Source organism: Perca fluviatilis, chromosome 16 (genome assembly GCF_010015445.1).
Source record: "Perca fluviatilis chromosome 16, GENO_Pfluv_1.0, whole genome shotgun sequence".
In the NCBI taxonomy this organism is placed as follows: domain Eukaryota; kingdom Metazoa; phylum Chordata; class Actinopteri; order Perciformes; family Percidae; genus Perca; species Perca fluviatilis.
The window spans coordinates 31101846-31118594 of NC_053127.1; the positions used below are offsets into that span (position 1 = coordinate 31101846).

Genomic DNA, 16749 nt, shown 5'->3' on the forward strand with positions numbered 1-16749 from the left:
CTCCAACAGAGTCTAATCTGTTACTAATCTAATACATCACATGATAGTTACATAGTAACAACAAATTATCTCTGTCTTAGAGATAAGTAAACTGTGTTAAAAGAAATGCAGTTTTGAAAATTGGTTCTTGGATATTTTTAACATTTACAGACTATGTTTGCGGTTTAATGTGGAAAAATGGAATGGAATTAATATTTAAAGTCACCACTTAAACCTCATATTTTTCCTTTGATTCACCGTCCAAGGAAGTGCTGATGGTCACCTACCTTGTCATTCGTGTAATTTGTTTGTAGAACAATGCTAAGGAGCCACAATCAGGCAGATCAATTTAACCCCATTCGGACTAGGGAGCATCATGACAAGATGAAGAATGAGAGGGAAGAAGTTTGAAAATAGCAATTTAGGGGACAGTGCGGGATAAACTGCAACAGGGGAGCCAGTAAGTGACGGCACCCCCTACTGTGAAACCACCTTTTAGAAAAATCATAAGAAATTGAATTGTACATAAAGCAGGTAATTCCGCTACCACTAGTGGGTTGAGCTGGACCTTTCAAATGTATTGGTGGAAATTTGGTAGAAAAAAGCTTCCTCTCTTTCTTACTTACTTTCTTTCTTTCCCCTTTCTCTTATAGAGTTTTGGAGGCCAGCATAGCAGAGAACAAGGCAAGTCTGAAGCGGACCCACACAGAAGTATGGAGTGATTCACCCAACCCGTATGACAGGAAGAGGATAGACACCTGCCCTGTGGGGCTGAAAAATGTTGGCAATACCTGCTGGTTCAGTGCTGTCATACAGGTAGGCACACTGATGGTCCAAGACCAGGTGGAAGGCATTGTTTGAGATTGTTTTTGCCATTTCTTCTACTACTTTGCTTAAACCTAGTGTCTTTGTCAATAGTAAACTAATAGGCACTTTGAATTTCTTGGTGTGTTCCTATTTGGTTGCATGTAATTGTAAAGATGCAGGAATCAATGCTTGAATCTGCTGCAGTTTTCCTAAGTAGTAATGGATAAGAGAGTAATCTAAATGTTTATATGCTGGAGAAAATGCTGGAACATTTTAGCCCAGCTGTCACAAAGACTTACTTTCTTCTATGCTGGTGATGTCAGTGGTAGACTGTGACCTGATCTGAAATATGCCAGATGAACACTGGATACACCATCACATGGTGCCTGGCCCCTGTGTGTAATGAGAAGAAGGCACTGCTTGTACCTGACCCCGCTGCACTTAGTGCAAGCACAGAAGTAAACAACTCTTTCTTTTCATAACAAGATATCGAAATCTCGACAACTGTTATGTTCACTTTCACATTCAAAACAGAAATTAAACACCATGACCTGAAGTTAAAGCAGTGAGCGCAAGTGGCTCTTGTAATGGCTGTGAAAGGTTGAACATGCGATCCCCCAATTTGTGCAGTTTTCGTTACATGTAACCTAATCGCGCCAAACTGAGTTTAATATTCTGGCATATTAAATGTCATTGTGCTTTGTTATGTTAAACATTCCATAGTGCGTTTCCTTACTTTCCTCCATCACCTCAGGTTGTTTTTCAGGACTTGTATCACATGATGCAACAAACGCTGTCAACATATCATTCCAAGTAAAACGTAAAGGGGTCAGGTTTATTTCCTATTTGTGTATAATCTATCTTTTATTTCTGTTTCATGCACTACAGCTGGCAGAAGCGTGTGGCAGATTGACTTGCATTGGGTGGAAGAGTGGTCCTAATGTTATTGCAGAGAGCATAAGCTTTTGATTAAGACATTTGTTTTAATTTGGAAATGTGGAGACAAAGGGAGAAGCAGTATCTTGCACATATAGCTTGCGCGTAAAGTAGTGTGAATAATTATACAAAGTTGAAACCTTATAGCGGTTGCTGCAGCATCCTAGCTTTACAGAGTGGAATGCCACACGTAAGAGGTTTAAGGCATTATACTGTATGCACGTTGATGAGGCCTCTCTACATTAAGAAAACACTAGATTGTTCACTGCAGTTAACCGTGATTGTCCTCTGACATGAAACAATGTATGTCTTTATCGTTGGATGTTACTAACCTAGTCTTTATCCCTCTTCAACCTCAAGTCTCTGTTCAACCTGTTGGAGTTCCAGAGGCTGGTGCTCAACTACTCACCGCCAGCCCGCGTCCACGACCTGCCTCGCAACCAAAAGGTTAGACCCCTATATTTCTTCCCAGGACCTCAACAGAGGTAAATGAAGCCGCAAAAACAAAGTGAGAGTGTGATGATTTTTAGTTCAGTGTGTGTGCGACCTCACATCAGTTGTGTGTATATCCATCTTTAGCCTCTCACAGCTAGTAGTGCTTTAGCTCGGAGGGTTTGGAGCTGTGAGCCACCGTTCAGCAGCTGTGTAAGCGTGCCCTAAGTTCACAGCAGCTTAGTGTTTTGCCCCTGATAGTTCATGTAAACTCACCGCTAGCAAGCTACAAGAATCCCTACCCTCTGTGAAATGTTTAATGAAACCCAAGTATTTCTCTTTCAGAACAGACATGAACATGCAGAGACTGTGTGTTTCGATTGGTCCTCACCACCACATTGGCAGAATAGTTATCAGTAGGGGAAATATGGACGGTCAAAACCATGCTGAGGGCTCACCACAGGGTTAGCAGCCTGTCACTAATCTGGTTTAAGCCTCTGCTGTGGAAGTGTAGTTTGGGGCAGTCATCTCTTCCTGTCAGTTCCATTGGTTCTAATCCCTGACCTTTCACTTCAGCAGTATGCAACTGCTAGAGCTTAGAATCTAATCCTTACATCGGCATCCCTGACTTTCTAGCACAGAAAATAAGTGTGTTATAATGCACCGCTAAGTCACGTTACCCCTGTATCTTTCTGTCATAATGCCACTATGGTGATATTGCACAATGTAAAGATGAGACCTATGGAAACACTTTGTTGTTAAAAGTGACGTGATTCAGTCCATGACCTTTACCATGCTCTTCAAATGACTTATTGAGGGTATTTAATAAAGAGTTGTACCAATACTGCCTAAAATGCTGGTATCGGTACAGGCTAGTACGCAAGTCTATGCACCGATCTAATCCTACGTAATGAAGACCCGACAAAAAATCTAATTTTAAAGTAGTTTCACCTGGATAAAACAGCCGTTTGCTAACATTAGCTCTTGTACACTCTCCAGTAGCAAACCAAACCGGGAATCAGTTCTTTACCACCCCAAAATAGTAGCTCACACAGCAAGTTGCGCTGTGCCGCCACCACAGAAGACCGCAAAGGCTGCAGCCCCTGAACTGGGACACAGCAGAGACGGTCAGACATGGTTAGCTAGTGCCGGCCACTTGCAACTACGTTTTTTTTAGAGCGCTTGAAGAAGAATTGATTTGTGTTTTGATCTGCTAGCGGAGAGTGTAACCACAGATACTCTTTCTAAACCGTCTTTTGTGTAACGTTACTTAGAGTTTATGGTAGCAAAAATTCAGCAATTTGGCAATATTTTACACAGGAACATACCACCAATTAAACATGTGTACAGTATGCAAGGCTTCAGTTTTGAGGGGTGGCACTAGTGTTGCCATTTTTAGTTGCCATTGCACTACTGTTTTATACTGGTACTGTACTATTTAGAATTTTAAATGTCTTTAAGTTTACTAAATTGTGGCTTCATTTATTCCTTGTTTATTTATGTTCTGTTTCAGTTAATGACTATCTGTCAAACTAGATGATAAAAGAATGTGTTATGGCATTCATTCTTTGTATGTATAAGGCTGGTGATACTATTATTTTTGTTAATATACTTGTTCGTGTTTTTCTCTCAGCAGGAACACAGGAACCTGCCTTTCATGCAGGAGCTGCGGAACCTCTTCTCCCTCATGGTGGGCTCCAAGAGGAAATATGTTGATCCGTCACGAGCTGTGGAAATCCTTAAAGATGCCTTCAAGTCCAGTGAGTCGCAGCAGGTAAGTCTCTTTCTGCCATACCGCCTCTGCATAATAACATTCACTTAGTACAGGCAGTGTTCAATGAAGAGAACTTCATTATTGCAAGCAGGTGAGAGGTTATGTTCTTGTTACATAAGTATCTCCTCCTGATGAAATCAAAGAGACGGCACACATTTTACACACAGCTTCACATGGCTGTTTTGACCTGGTAGATGCTGAGTTCCTCAGGAAAGTTCTAAACACATGAAAGTCTTCCACCTGCCCGATACCAACCTCCTTTTTTATTTTATTTTATTTTGGTCTCTAAAGAGGTCCTAACAATTATTAATCAGTGTTGTCCCTATAGTTTTTAAGACTGTGCTAGAAAAAACTCCTTTAAAAAAAAAAAAGTAGTCTAGGTCCATCAACACTTACAGAGTACAGACCAATCTCTAATCTTCCAATTTTAAGTACATCTTTAGAGAAATTGGTTTTCATGCCGTTAGTTTCCTGAACTCGAACAGTAAATCAGAAATGTATTAAACTAATAATGGCATTTTAACTGTCCTTGTGGGCCTGAAGTAAGCCCTAGTGGCTTCCCTTTTTCTATATTAAATTAGAAATGTTTGAGACAGAAGCCCCATTTTTATTTATTGTACTATTTGACCTGAGTGCTGTTGTTGATACAGTTAAACACCAGTTCCATTACATATACTAAGGAAACCCATTGGCCATGTCGCTCTTATTATCAGCTTTTCAGTCATCTGTAAAGCACTGCATTTCACTAACCATTGTATAAAGGTGCTAAATAAATAGGCTTTGATAAATTTAGTAATAAGTAAATCTCTCCTTATGCTACCACTTTTAGCCAAATGAAAGGTCCAGCCAGTTAAGTGCTAATGTTAGCTGCTTGCTAAACCACACAACATGCTTTGAATGCACTTTTTAAAACATGCTGCAATTTTGCAGACAGACCGTTTTGAAAGCCTTTTTTATTATTAAATGACTTTTTAAATGAAGTGCTGTTTTTATTTGTTGTTCCATATTACATATATACACATATACACATATGACTATATGTTATTGAGTTTTATTTACCAGTTTAATAGTTTTAGTGATTTCTTATTACCATGTCTGTATCGGTTTTGTTTTGCAAATAAGTTAATTATACTTCCTGAGACTCACGGGTTATATAATGATTACAAATAGGGTAAAGTGTACAAACGCGGTTCCTTTTTTACATATTTTCCACTACTACATGAGTGTTTCAGTCAGTTTGGCAGACACAGTCACACTTCCAAAATGTGAATAATTCCTGTAGAAACATCTGCGTGTGTTATTATTCATTCCTCTTTTGTCCTATAGAAAATAAGCACTTCTCTGCTGTTTGCACATATATTAATACCTTTTACCCCCCTCTTGTGCCGAGTCCTTTCACACTCAGACTTGACTGCTCAATTTCTACTGACTCAGCCATACTGAATCCGAGACTCTTAACCTCTCTGATCTATAACTATTAATCCTCAAACCCACCCCTCTGAACTTTGCAAAAAATAATATTGACCAGGAATTAGCTGTTTGTGCATATATCCTATAATGTGACATACACATGTCAATTATACAAAACCGTTCTGTTCTTCTCCTTACATAAGCATTCACTCTAAGCCAGTGTCTCTGCAGAGGTTAACAGAGGTCAGCCTTCTGCCTTCTCCCCTCGTCAGTCATGTCACTGCTCGGTGTATTAGTCAGATGGGCGTTGACCTGAATTAACGGCTAGCATTGATGTCTTTGAGAGATGGCCTCTTGGCATGCACGCTCCTTTTTGAAGTTCAGCAATCTGCAAAACTCCTCGGCTAAGACGAGTCATCTCCCACCCAAAGCTCAGCGTTAATCGGCAGATGACAGACCTAACGTTGCTTTGACTGATTGTACTGTCTTGCTTGCAGGCGCAGTTAAGTCCTATAGTTTGACTCCGTGACATCAGTGTCCCAAAGGCAGTCTGTGTAATTGGTCCCTTTGTATCTGTGTGTATTTCTCTCAACAGCAAGATGTGAGCGAGTTCACCCACAAGCTGCTGGACTGGCTGGAGGACGCCTTCCAGATGAAGGCTGAAGAAGACAGGTAACCCCTGCTCTCTGTAGCCAGAGGTCAATGTTAAAATAATGGACATGCAGTAGACAAATGCTTGTTGGTGTTATTGGGCACCACATTTTGTGATGAACAATTTTTACTTTTTAACCACATACAAAACTTGACCTCGCAACACGAACATCGAATTCCTTTTAAAAAACGCGTTTGTTTTGCTTTCAGGGAGGGTGAGAAGCCAAAGAATCCCATGGTGGAGCTTTTCTATGGCCGCTTCCTTGCAGTGGGTGTCCTGGAAGGTGAGATGAGGTGTTAAAGCGCCCATATTATGCTCATTTTCAGGTTCATAATTGTATTTTAAGGTTGAACCAGAATAGGTTTACATGGTTTAATTTTCAAAAAACACCATATTTTTGTTGTACTGCACATTGCTGCAGCTCCTCTTTTCACCCTGTGTTCAGGTCTCTGTTTTAGCTACAGAGTGAGACATCTTTTCTTCTGTACTATCTTTGATTGCACTCGCACATGCGCAGTAGCTCAGATCGTAGATCATGTCAGCTAGCTCCATAGACAGTAAAAGAAAGGCTGTTTCTCCAACTTCAGTCAGTTACAAGGCAGGATTAGCTGGGAGACTTCTTCTAAACGAGGACGCACATGTACTTTTGTAGATTATGGTGAACGTGCGTGTGTGTTGTCGCAGTGCTTTGCCATTGAGAACGAGGTAGCATGCTAGCGCTAGCATGCTAACGGTTGCGGTTAGCCAGCTCGTTTCGGCTAGTGACGTAGAAAGCCGTGCAGATTTTGACCAGCTCACCTGGAGACTGAAGGCAGGACACATTCTGAAACTGTATCACTCAAAACAGCATGGATGTTTTTTTTTTCAAGTTTGTATGCATGTGGAAGCAGAGACACAAAATAACACCCCAAATCCCAGACAAAGTTTTTTTTTTTTTTTCATAATATGGGCACTTTAAAGCTACAGTGCACCACTTTTTGATATTAATGAGCGTCCGTTACATTCAAGCCATTGCCAAATGAGTTGACACAAAGCTAATTCAGCCTATCAGCTCCACAACACATACTCTCTGTATTTCTCAGTATGGCTGTTTACAAAATTGTGTAGTCTGGCAGCTCGAGTAATGAGTTTTACGTCACCGCTGAGAAAGGACCACAGCGGCGTTCAGCTTTGGAGACAAAGAGGACATAAAAATTACAAGATAATTACCTCTTCTGAAGAGTCCATCGACGACAGTGTTGTTGTCATTACTTAGAATTCCTCTTGGGGGCGACAGAAACTACGCACTATAGCTTTAAATTCAAACCAATAAAGAGAGAAAGTGAGGGGTAGCTAGAGAACCCCAGAGAGTTAAAGCGTCAGCATGGTCTGATTGCAGCAGCCAGAAAGCACGCCAGCCCTTGCCTCTAGTAACGAAAGATGACCTTGTCTTAATGAGATGTGGTCCATGTAAAAGAGGAGAGCGGCTGCATTGATCGCGGAAGACCTTGATGGCTGATTGACATTGTGCTTATTATGCATGACAACACTGGCCCAGAGCCACCAAAAGCTGGGCCAGTGGACTCTGCTGCTCACAAGATGACCTTAATGCCTCATCTACATGTCCGCCAGCAACAGTCAGGCGTTGATGCGGGGAGGTCTGTGCAGCTGTTTAATGATGAGTGAGTGACTGCTGAACAAGTGCAAATCAGCTCGGATGCCAACGAGTGTGAAATGGCTTGTGTTATTGCTTTTTCTTTTCTTTGCCTTTCCAACTCTTCTGGCACACATTGGACCCAATGTATGCAGGGCTCCAGACTAACTTTTTGCCTTGTTAACATTTTTATTTAGGTGCACCAGCACAAAATTTAGGTGCACCCAAATTTTTCATACACAATATATAGCTCTGTATTTTTTTACAAAGTGGGCTAAATGTTCAGTTTTAAGTCAAAGCCACTTTTCACAAGCTCTTTTATTAAAACAGATTGTGATTAAAATAAAATGCAAAGACAGGGTTTCCTTTACCAGTTTGAAAATATACAGCTGCAACACATGAATGAAAGGTGATGACACAGCTGTAAGTAGTTGGTTGGAAGAAAAAAAAAAGAGGGCACACATCTACTTTTAAAGTTAACCCTAACCCTTTTTCAGGTAGGTCAGCAGTAATGACTATCAGTGCTCATCTGTCTATTGTGCGTTTGTTATTCCACAGGTAAAAAATTTGAAAACACAGAGATGTTTGGGCAGTACCCGCTGCAGGTGAATGGCTTCAAGGATCTCCACGAATGTCTCGAGGCAGCGATGATTGAGGGAGAGATCGAGTCCCTGCACTCAGCAGAGAACTCTGCCAGGTCTGGTCAAGAGGTCAGTATGACAACAGTTAAAACTGGCTGGGGAAGTATTAATGAAAATCTATGTTGATGTTTGTTTTCATCCTGAATGAAAAGTAGTAGGTGCACTTAACAGTAACTAATGGCCTTAAGTTTCATACTGCTTCATATGTCCCAAGCGTTAAACATTTGGGATTACGTGGTGGATCCTCTCCAAAGGGTTGACCTCCTTGCCCTTATGTCACACCTGTGCTATTGTGGGTGTGACCTCTGGTTAGCTGTAGCCTGGCCTTGGCTGTCCCACAGCAGCTGGGAGCAGCTAATTACCAGGTCAGTACACAGATGAGTATGGCTCCCAGCTCTCTGGAAAAACCCCAGCCATCCCGAGGGAGGCAGGAAGGGAGGGAGCATTAGAGACAGAGCAGGAGTGACACTCCATTCACATCATATAGGAATACAGGGTTTCCCCCAGGAAAATGCAGGTCAAATCTAAATCGCATGATGGCGCAGTGGATATAACACATGCCTTTGGTGTGGGAGATCTGGGTTTGATTCCCACTGCGATACATCAACCAGGGATATATAGCAATTGTAAGTCGCTTTGGATAAAAGCGTCAGCTAAATGACATGTAATGTTAAAAGAAAATCAAATTAGACAGGTATATTGCAAAAAAGAAAAATTGTTATAGGGTTCTGTGACAAGTGAACGTTAAAAGAAAAACTACTCTAAAGTTGGCGTGGGCAATATGGAGAAAATCAAATATCATATAATATATAACACATGTATATGAGATGTGAATCTTCACTGATCTACCGATTCGATTACGATTATCATGTCTTCGATTCAATGCATCACGATGCATCAAAAACATTTTTCTATTAAATCCATATAGATTATTTGACTGAATCCAACTTACAGTTAGCTGTTAGTTCAAGAAACACAGCTCAATCACGAAAACAAAAAACAGTCACCAGCTACGGCAAAGTCCTCTTCAGCAGGGAAACACGCTGTCGTCCTCTCCGGTCCAAAATCAGCGTCCTCCGAATTAGCAACTCTCCGCCATTGGCTCCAACTTTAGCCAGGCACACTAGCTAAAACTAGTTCTAAACCACTGCTGTTAGACAAGAAAACAACTGAGTAGTGTACACCTCTTCAGCTTCATTACTCCACTTTGATCTTTTCCAAGCTAACTATTCTAGTGTCTCTCGATGTTTCTCAGTGTTTTATTTCCTCTTCTCGATTTGCATTTCTCCATGTCCGCATCACGATGCATCGATTATTTGATTAATTTCAACACCTCTAATAGATCTATCTATCTATCTATCTATCTATCTATCTATCTATCTATCTATCTATCTATCTATCTATCTATCTATCTATCTATCTATCTATCTATCTATCTATCTATCCTTGACCAGATACCTTGATATCAATCAATCTTGCGACAATATTTTAGGGTTGACTTTCACAACATTTTTTACACACTGATATTTTAGATAAATAATCATCAGTAATGTGGATAAAATGACTGAGTTAGAATAGTTGGGTAAATTCAGAAAATGACATCACTGTACTGTAATGCAGCTTTTAAAACCAGGAAAAGACAACACATCATATTACCATATCCTAAATCTAAGACGATATCATGGTGTCATATCACAAAATTGATTCATCGATATATTACCGAGCCCTACTCTAAATTACAACCAAGCCGTACCAAAATAATATATTCTGACACGATACAGAGAATCCATCTCAAGGTCAACATCCAATTTTTCTTTCAGCACTGGTTCACAGAACTCCCTCCTGTGTTGACCTTTGAACTGTCAAGATTTGAGTTCAACCAAGCACTGGGACGACCTGAGAAGATCCACAACAAGCTTGAGTTCCCCTCTATGCTCTACATGGACAGGTAATAGAAATATTAGCGCTGGGCTTTATTCTGGAATCTACAGTATTTGTGTCTGCAGTAAATAACCATTAATCCCAAGTCTCTTTAAGACTGAAGCCTGTGCTGTGGCCTTTGTGTTGTTAGGTACATGGACAGGAACAGGGACATAACCAGGATCAAGAGGGAGGAGATCAGGAGGCTGAAAGAGCATCTGACGCTGCTTCAGCAGCGACTGGAGAGGTACTATTTGTCCACCAATAACTGTTTATTTAGCTCTGGTCTGTTCCTTTCTCACTATGCCCTCTTTTCTTATTTGTCTCTCCCTTGGCTTCCCTGCATCTCTTTGACACTCACTCTCTACCACTCTATATTCTCTCTCAGGTATCTGAGTTATGGCTCAGGCCCCAAGAGGTTTCCTCTGGCAGATGTCCTCCAGTATGCAATGGAGTTTGCCTCCAGCAAGCCAGTGTGCACCTCCCCAGTGGAAGACATTGACTCATCAGCTCCTCCCGGTGGCACAACAGGACAACCGCTTCCCCCACCAAGGCAAGTTTGAAGATGAGGCAGATGAGTAAAGGGAGCGTGCAAATGGAAATAATGGGCCTAATGCAAGAACATTTTCATATTGTAAACATTTTTTTTATTTATTAGTATTTGTTATACCGTGTCTCTCACCCTGCAGCACAGCCGAGCAGGACTCCTTGCCTGCCCTAGAGACCTCGGGCCCCGCCTCAGGTCTCAGTGCACCTCCCGCTGCAGCCCAGCAGCAGAGAGTACCCATTCATAAGCCCTTCACCCAGTCCCGGCTACCCCCCGACCTCCCAATGCACCCAGCCCCGCGCCACATCACTGACGAAGAGTTGAGGGTGCTCGAGGGCTGCTTGCATCGCTGGAGGAGTGAAGTGGAAAATGACACGCGTGGTAGGTCTACCTGCCTCCTACCTGCAGCCCTTTATGCTCGTCTCTGTTGTGTAGGACTGGTTACTGAATTCAATGCTGTTTTGGCACAGACCGCATTGCATCCTTAGTATCCAAAAATGCCTCGTCATTCTATACCCAATTTGAATATCTAAGGAGCAAATCGGATTAGCGTCAGTGAGCAAATAAGCATGCAGCATGCTTGTACCAAGATCTAATAATGCAGGTGATTGGCTGTCTAACATTACACGTCATCGCACTCTTGCATTGCCAGACCTTCCTCCACAGCGCTGCGGAGGAAGGTCTGGCAAGTCCACACAACATTCCGGGATGGGAGAGAAACATGCTCTGGTTTATTGGCGTTTTCTTTAAACCAATCACAATTGTCTTGGGCGGTCCTAAGCCCTGGACGGAGCACCGGTGCCGCCAAATAGACTCGGGATGGAACTTGTTAAGCTAGCTGTCTGGATTTACTCTGCAGAGATCTGAGGAGCAGTTAACCATAGTCCTCATAAATCCACCGGAGTTTAGAACGCCAACACAAAGAAAGAGGAAGGTGTGGGACATCCAGCCAAAATGAGTTTCACCCGGCAGAATTTCCGGCAGCACCGGAGCGGAATAAAAACGTTACACGCTAACGTCGTCGAGACAGCATCAATTCCCTGTACCTCTGTAATATTGCAAAAGTCGACTACTAATGGCACTTACTAATAGATTGTATATGATTTTCTTTCCACCAGATCTGCAGGGAAGTATAAACAGAATCCACAGAACCATTGATGTTATGTACTCTGACAAATCTATGATGCAGGTGAGCAGCACTTTTCGGTAATCGGTCATATTTGCAATACAAGAAGCCGTCAACTCCTCCATTTGTTAATCAGCATTTTAAATACTCTGTGTTGTTCCAGGTTCCATACCGGCTTCACGCAGTGCTTGTCCATGAAGGCCAAGCCAACGCAGGCCACTACTGGGCTTACATCTACGACCCACATCAGCGTTGCTGGATGAAGTACAACGACATCTCCGTCACCAAGTCGTCCTGGGAGGAGCTGGTCAGGGACTCGTTTGGCGGCTACCGCAATGCCAGCGCATACTGCCTCATGTATATCAACGACAAGAAGCCCTTTCTCATAGAAGGTACACACAGACGAAGGTTTAGCCCGTAGTAGGGTTCAAATGTGTTAGAATCTTCCTCTATAATACCATTTTAATTTCATTTGTTATTTTTTTTCACGTGCGGGTAGGCCACGGCGAGAAGAGGGAGATTAGCTAATGTTAGCCAACATATTTATAAAAAAATCACATTCGAAAAGTAATTTTAGCATTCGAATAATATTAATTTCTTTTCTTTTTTTTACTATTCGAATTATATTCAACTTTTGGAATTTGTTGCAAAATGTACCTTTGGTGCAAAATTGTGTAAGAGGTCGGTTTTTGTCTCTGTTTATTAATTCAGACATTCTTCTCAAAAACGCTAGGCTGCAGTTACAGGCCAAAATATAACATCTGCTATTATTTGTCCAGTGAAGGACTGATCAAGTCATGGGAGACATGTCTGATTTGAATCAACTATTGTTTCTACTGCTTGTTCTGTCACTCCCTCGCTGGTTGTCACATAGTCTCTTTCCTTGAAATGTGGAGGTAATATTTGATTCGTCATATACAAATCATGCTTTATTATTGGATTAATTTAGGGACATGATTCAGTTCTGTTATTTTGTATATTCTGGGAGCTGTCTAGACAATTTCCAACCACTTCCTTTATAAATCCTGCCCACGTCTGGTATAAATCTAAATGTAGATACAAATGCAGATTACACCCCTTGTACCTGCATAGCCCTATCCCTGAGCTTCTTGGTAATTTAACACTAGAATAAAATATCACTTCAGTCATCTGTTGGTTCAGTTAAATCGAAGTAGTGAAGCTGATTCCACTCAGACTTTGTACTGCCATCTTTCCCGTAGGGCAGTTTGTAGACCTGCTGTTGAAAGTGAAAATAGCAAATCATGACAAGAACAAGTGAGTTCTTGTCAAAGCATAGGTTTGAGGCTTCTTCACTTTATGTAAAGTCAGTTCTGTTGAAAGAATTGATATAAAAAAGACACATTGTCATGTTTTTGAGCAGCCCAGTTTACAGTCACGGTCTCTCTCTTTTGTCTGTGCAGAGGAGTTTGATAAAGAAACGGGACAGATACTCAGCGGCATGGAAAAACTGCCTCCGGATCTGAAGCAGTATGTGAAGGAGGACAATGAGCTGTTTGGCAAGGAGATTGAGGAGTGGGACGCCCTGCAGGCCCGCAAGGCCCAGCAAGAGAAGCTTGCCCTGGCCACAGCAGCCGCAGCCGCAGCCGCCTCGGCAGCAGCCAGCATCTCCACTTCTTCCTCTTCCCCTCAGCCCATGAGTATTGAGTCCAGCCCTCCAGACAACACAGGTCAGGGTCCTGACACTCAGAATACACAGGAGAGCATGCAACTGAGAATCAATACTTGGCTGGAAGATAAATACAGAAAAAATAGTTATGAAAGGATGAGGAAATGACCTTGAAATATTGGCATGCAGTCATACAGACTTTGGCATGTTATTGTATACTATTTTATATTTAGGAAAGGTCTTGGCTAAAAAAAAAATAACTGGCTGTACGAAAGTGATCTTAACCCTTGATCACACTTGGCGACTTTTTTGACAAGAACAAGTTGATTAGGGCACTTTTGTAGTTAAAAAAAAAAAAAGAAGAAGCTGGCAGCATTTGGTTCCAAAAAGCAGCCGAGAGCGTCTTCAGCTTCTGCTACAGTATCCTACAGCGCTATGTGGTGCGGCGCGAGATAAAACAAAGCGGTCGAGCGATCTAGAGAATTTACAATTTATGTTAGAAAAAACAAAGCGAGTTCCCTGCACATGGAGCATCCGATCATATCGTATAACTCGCTGTGCTCCTCCACTAGCACAAGTCTAGCTAACCTTCTCCTTTTTCTTGTCGTTGGAAACGACAGGTCTCACTACTCCGCTTGTCATTACCATGGTCAGCTGTCAAAAAAGCGATTGATGTAGGGCGCTTTTTTTTACTTCAAAAAGTATCTCTCTGAGTTGCAGGAAAAAAAAACGTTGTTAGTGGCGTTTAAAAAGAAACGCTCAGCACTTTTGTGAATACTCCATGGAATTATAATGTAAAACAGACGCTGGCAGCTTTAAAAAAGACGCCAAATGTGAACATAGCCTTAGATGTTCATTATTCAGCACTCCTATGTATTTCTATTGAATTATGGTGAGCACACGGTATGATGATATGCTAAATTAGGCAGTGAAGGATAATTGTTATTGATATTTTAATGTGGACATGCTGTTTTTAACCTAAACTACATTTGATTCTAGGCACCGGTCCAAAATAAGAGCTTTCCTCATGTAATCCTAGATATTGGTAAACACTATGGATCATTTCTGCAATCATGCTCACACTAATGCACATTTGTGTAGATGACAAACGCGTATAAAATCAATTCAAAATGCTTGTGTGGAAAAAAAACGTAAGACCCATGCATTTTTTTGGTTTGTTTCTCTTACGGTGTCGTTTCCCTCCTGCAGCACCCCAGCAGGACCCAGAGTACATGGAGCAGCCATCACCCACCAATGACTCCAAGCACCTGCAGGAGGACACGGAGAGGGCCATCTCCAGGGCTGCTGCTGAGCAAGAGGAGAGAAGCCCCGAAGCATTGTTAAATGCTGTATGTAAAACATGCAAAAACACGCACTACACCGTTCTCACACCGAGTCATTGTCTCCCATCAGGTGCCTGTCGTTCTTAAACTTCAGTTTGTTAATATTGATCACCGAACTGATGCGTATCCACCTGTGATTTAATTTAGTCTTATTTTATTTCATCCAGTAATTTTTTTTCTTGTTGAGTAACTAATCTCAGGGTTTTTTTGGGTTGTTTTTTTAAAGATTATTTTTTGGGCATTTCCGCCTTTAATCACTGGGACAGCTTAGATATGAAAGGGTAGAGATAGGGGGCAGACATGCAGGAACCCTGGGCCTCTGTGCCGAGGAATGAACCTCTACATGTGGGCGTGCGCTCTATCAACTGAGCTGCTGTAATCAATATTTGAACAATGGATCGCAGAGAATGCTCACTCGACTCTGCAGTTCCCCTCACCTCTATGTAACGTTTGACTCAAGGTGGGTGTTCACATTGGGGAAAAATGGTTACTTGTGTTGAACTGGTTTATTTTCTGTCTATTACAGATAGAGGACAGGGTATTAATCAACTTGACAAATTTCCACCCTGGTGGACAATAACAATGTATTCTATTCTAACTCTCCCTACATCCCCATTAACAAACTTTGCACCCAGAATTTGGACATTTTAATTTTCTAAATACTACTTACATATAGGACATCCAATCTGTACATTTAATGTTCATTTTGTCAAACCAAAGGCATCAAGCACTCATTCTTCAGAAAGTACAAGACCGGTGTCAAAGGATGAAAATCATATATTCGGAAGGAAAGCCTTTCATTCTCACGTTATGAGACAGTTCTGGGAGACGTCAACAGGAAGATGATTTGCAGCTTAAGTCAAAAGCATCACTCAAACCAAACAAACATCCATTAGACATCATTTCTAATCTCAGTCTATTGATCTAGAGTGCTACAGATCAACAAAATACCATCTATTGAATGAAAAGGGTTTCTACTGGATGATACGGGACGGGTCATATGGTGAAAATAAATTACAAATATACTTTACTTGCAGAACAAAAAGATAAAAGGTAAGATAGAACAGATAACTTGAAGAGGATACTTGTCCTGATTGATAATAAGATATATTCTATTCTTGCTGTCCCTACATCACTATGAGACAAACTTGATACGGTTGTGTGTAAAGCTCCCTTTTGTATGAAAACATGCAACCGATTGGGACAGGCATAAATAGAGTAGCTTCTTATTGTATAAGTGTTTCAGGGGTGGAGAAGAGTAATTGAAAGAGGTTTGGAGCTTTCAGTTAAAAGTTTGAATCCCTCCATCGGTCACGGATCATGGAACGTGAAACTTAAATCTGTCTTTGGGGCGGTTGGACTTATTCACACACTTTAAAAAGATTTATTTAAAGCTTCTTTCTTTGCACATTTTTATTTACAGCAGTGGTTCTCAACCTTTTTTGTGCCAGCGCCCCACTATCCATTATCCAGGTCCCAACCGCCCCCCATCAAATAAGATGTAGGCTAGTTGCCCCGAATATTAATGATTACGCCCTAATATTATGCCTATTATTATTTTTGTTACTATTGTTATCAAAAATAATCAAAAAATCATATGATTGAATGACAAACAACATATTTATTAGTTCCCCAGGTATCAAATAAACCATGTGAAGAGAAATTATATTTACAGGTGTTTAAAAAAATGCAATTGTTTGACATTCAATTTAAATTAGGTAACAGGCAGCCAATCAGAACGACTAGATATGTAACATTCAAACTTTAATTAGGTATTGCAAACACTAACAGTAGCCAATCAGAAACAGCTAGCAATTTAACATTCAAATCTATTTTTCATTCAAATCTAAATCTATAATTGTTCCACCGGAAAACAAGCTGGCACTTATCAAGGGGTAAAAGCAGAAGGATTTACTTCGAAA

At 41.2% G+C, this 16749-nt stretch overlaps 1 protein-coding gene across 9 annotated transcripts in view; it reads left to right on the forward strand.

Annotated features, from left to right (window-relative positions):
• usp25 (ubiquitin specific peptidase 25) overlaps positions 1 to 16749 on the forward strand; it is a 39749-nt gene that overhangs the window by 8827 nt on the left and 14173 nt on the right. For 6 of the 9 annotated variants that reach the window (XM_039777264.1, XM_039777268.1, XM_039777269.1 and 3 more), the window contains exons 5-18: positions 633 to 795; positions 2083 to 2169; positions 3788 to 3928; positions 5934 to 6010; positions 6200 to 6273; positions 8182 to 8333; positions 10085 to 10212; positions 10336 to 10431; positions 10573 to 10737; positions 10874 to 11112; positions 11850 to 11920; positions 12021 to 12249; positions 13279 to 13545; positions 14694 to 14833. In XM_039777264.1, the coding sequence (XP_039633198.1) occupies positions 633 to 795; positions 2083 to 2169; positions 3788 to 3928; positions 5934 to 6010; positions 6200 to 6273; positions 8182 to 8333; positions 10085 to 10212; positions 10336 to 10431; positions 10573 to 10737; positions 10874 to 11112; positions 11850 to 11920; positions 12021 to 12249; positions 13279 to 13545; positions 14694 to 14833 (2029 nt within the window). The remainder of the gene's footprint in view (positions 1 to 632; positions 796 to 2082; positions 2170 to 3787; positions 3929 to 5933; positions 6011 to 6199; positions 6274 to 8181; positions 8334 to 10084; positions 10213 to 10335; positions 10432 to 10572; positions 10738 to 10873; positions 11113 to 11849; positions 11921 to 12020; positions 12250 to 13278; positions 13546 to 14693; positions 14834 to 16749) is intronic. The other 3 variants (XM_039777265.1, XM_039777267.1, XM_039777273.1) reach the window with 1 other exon arrangement.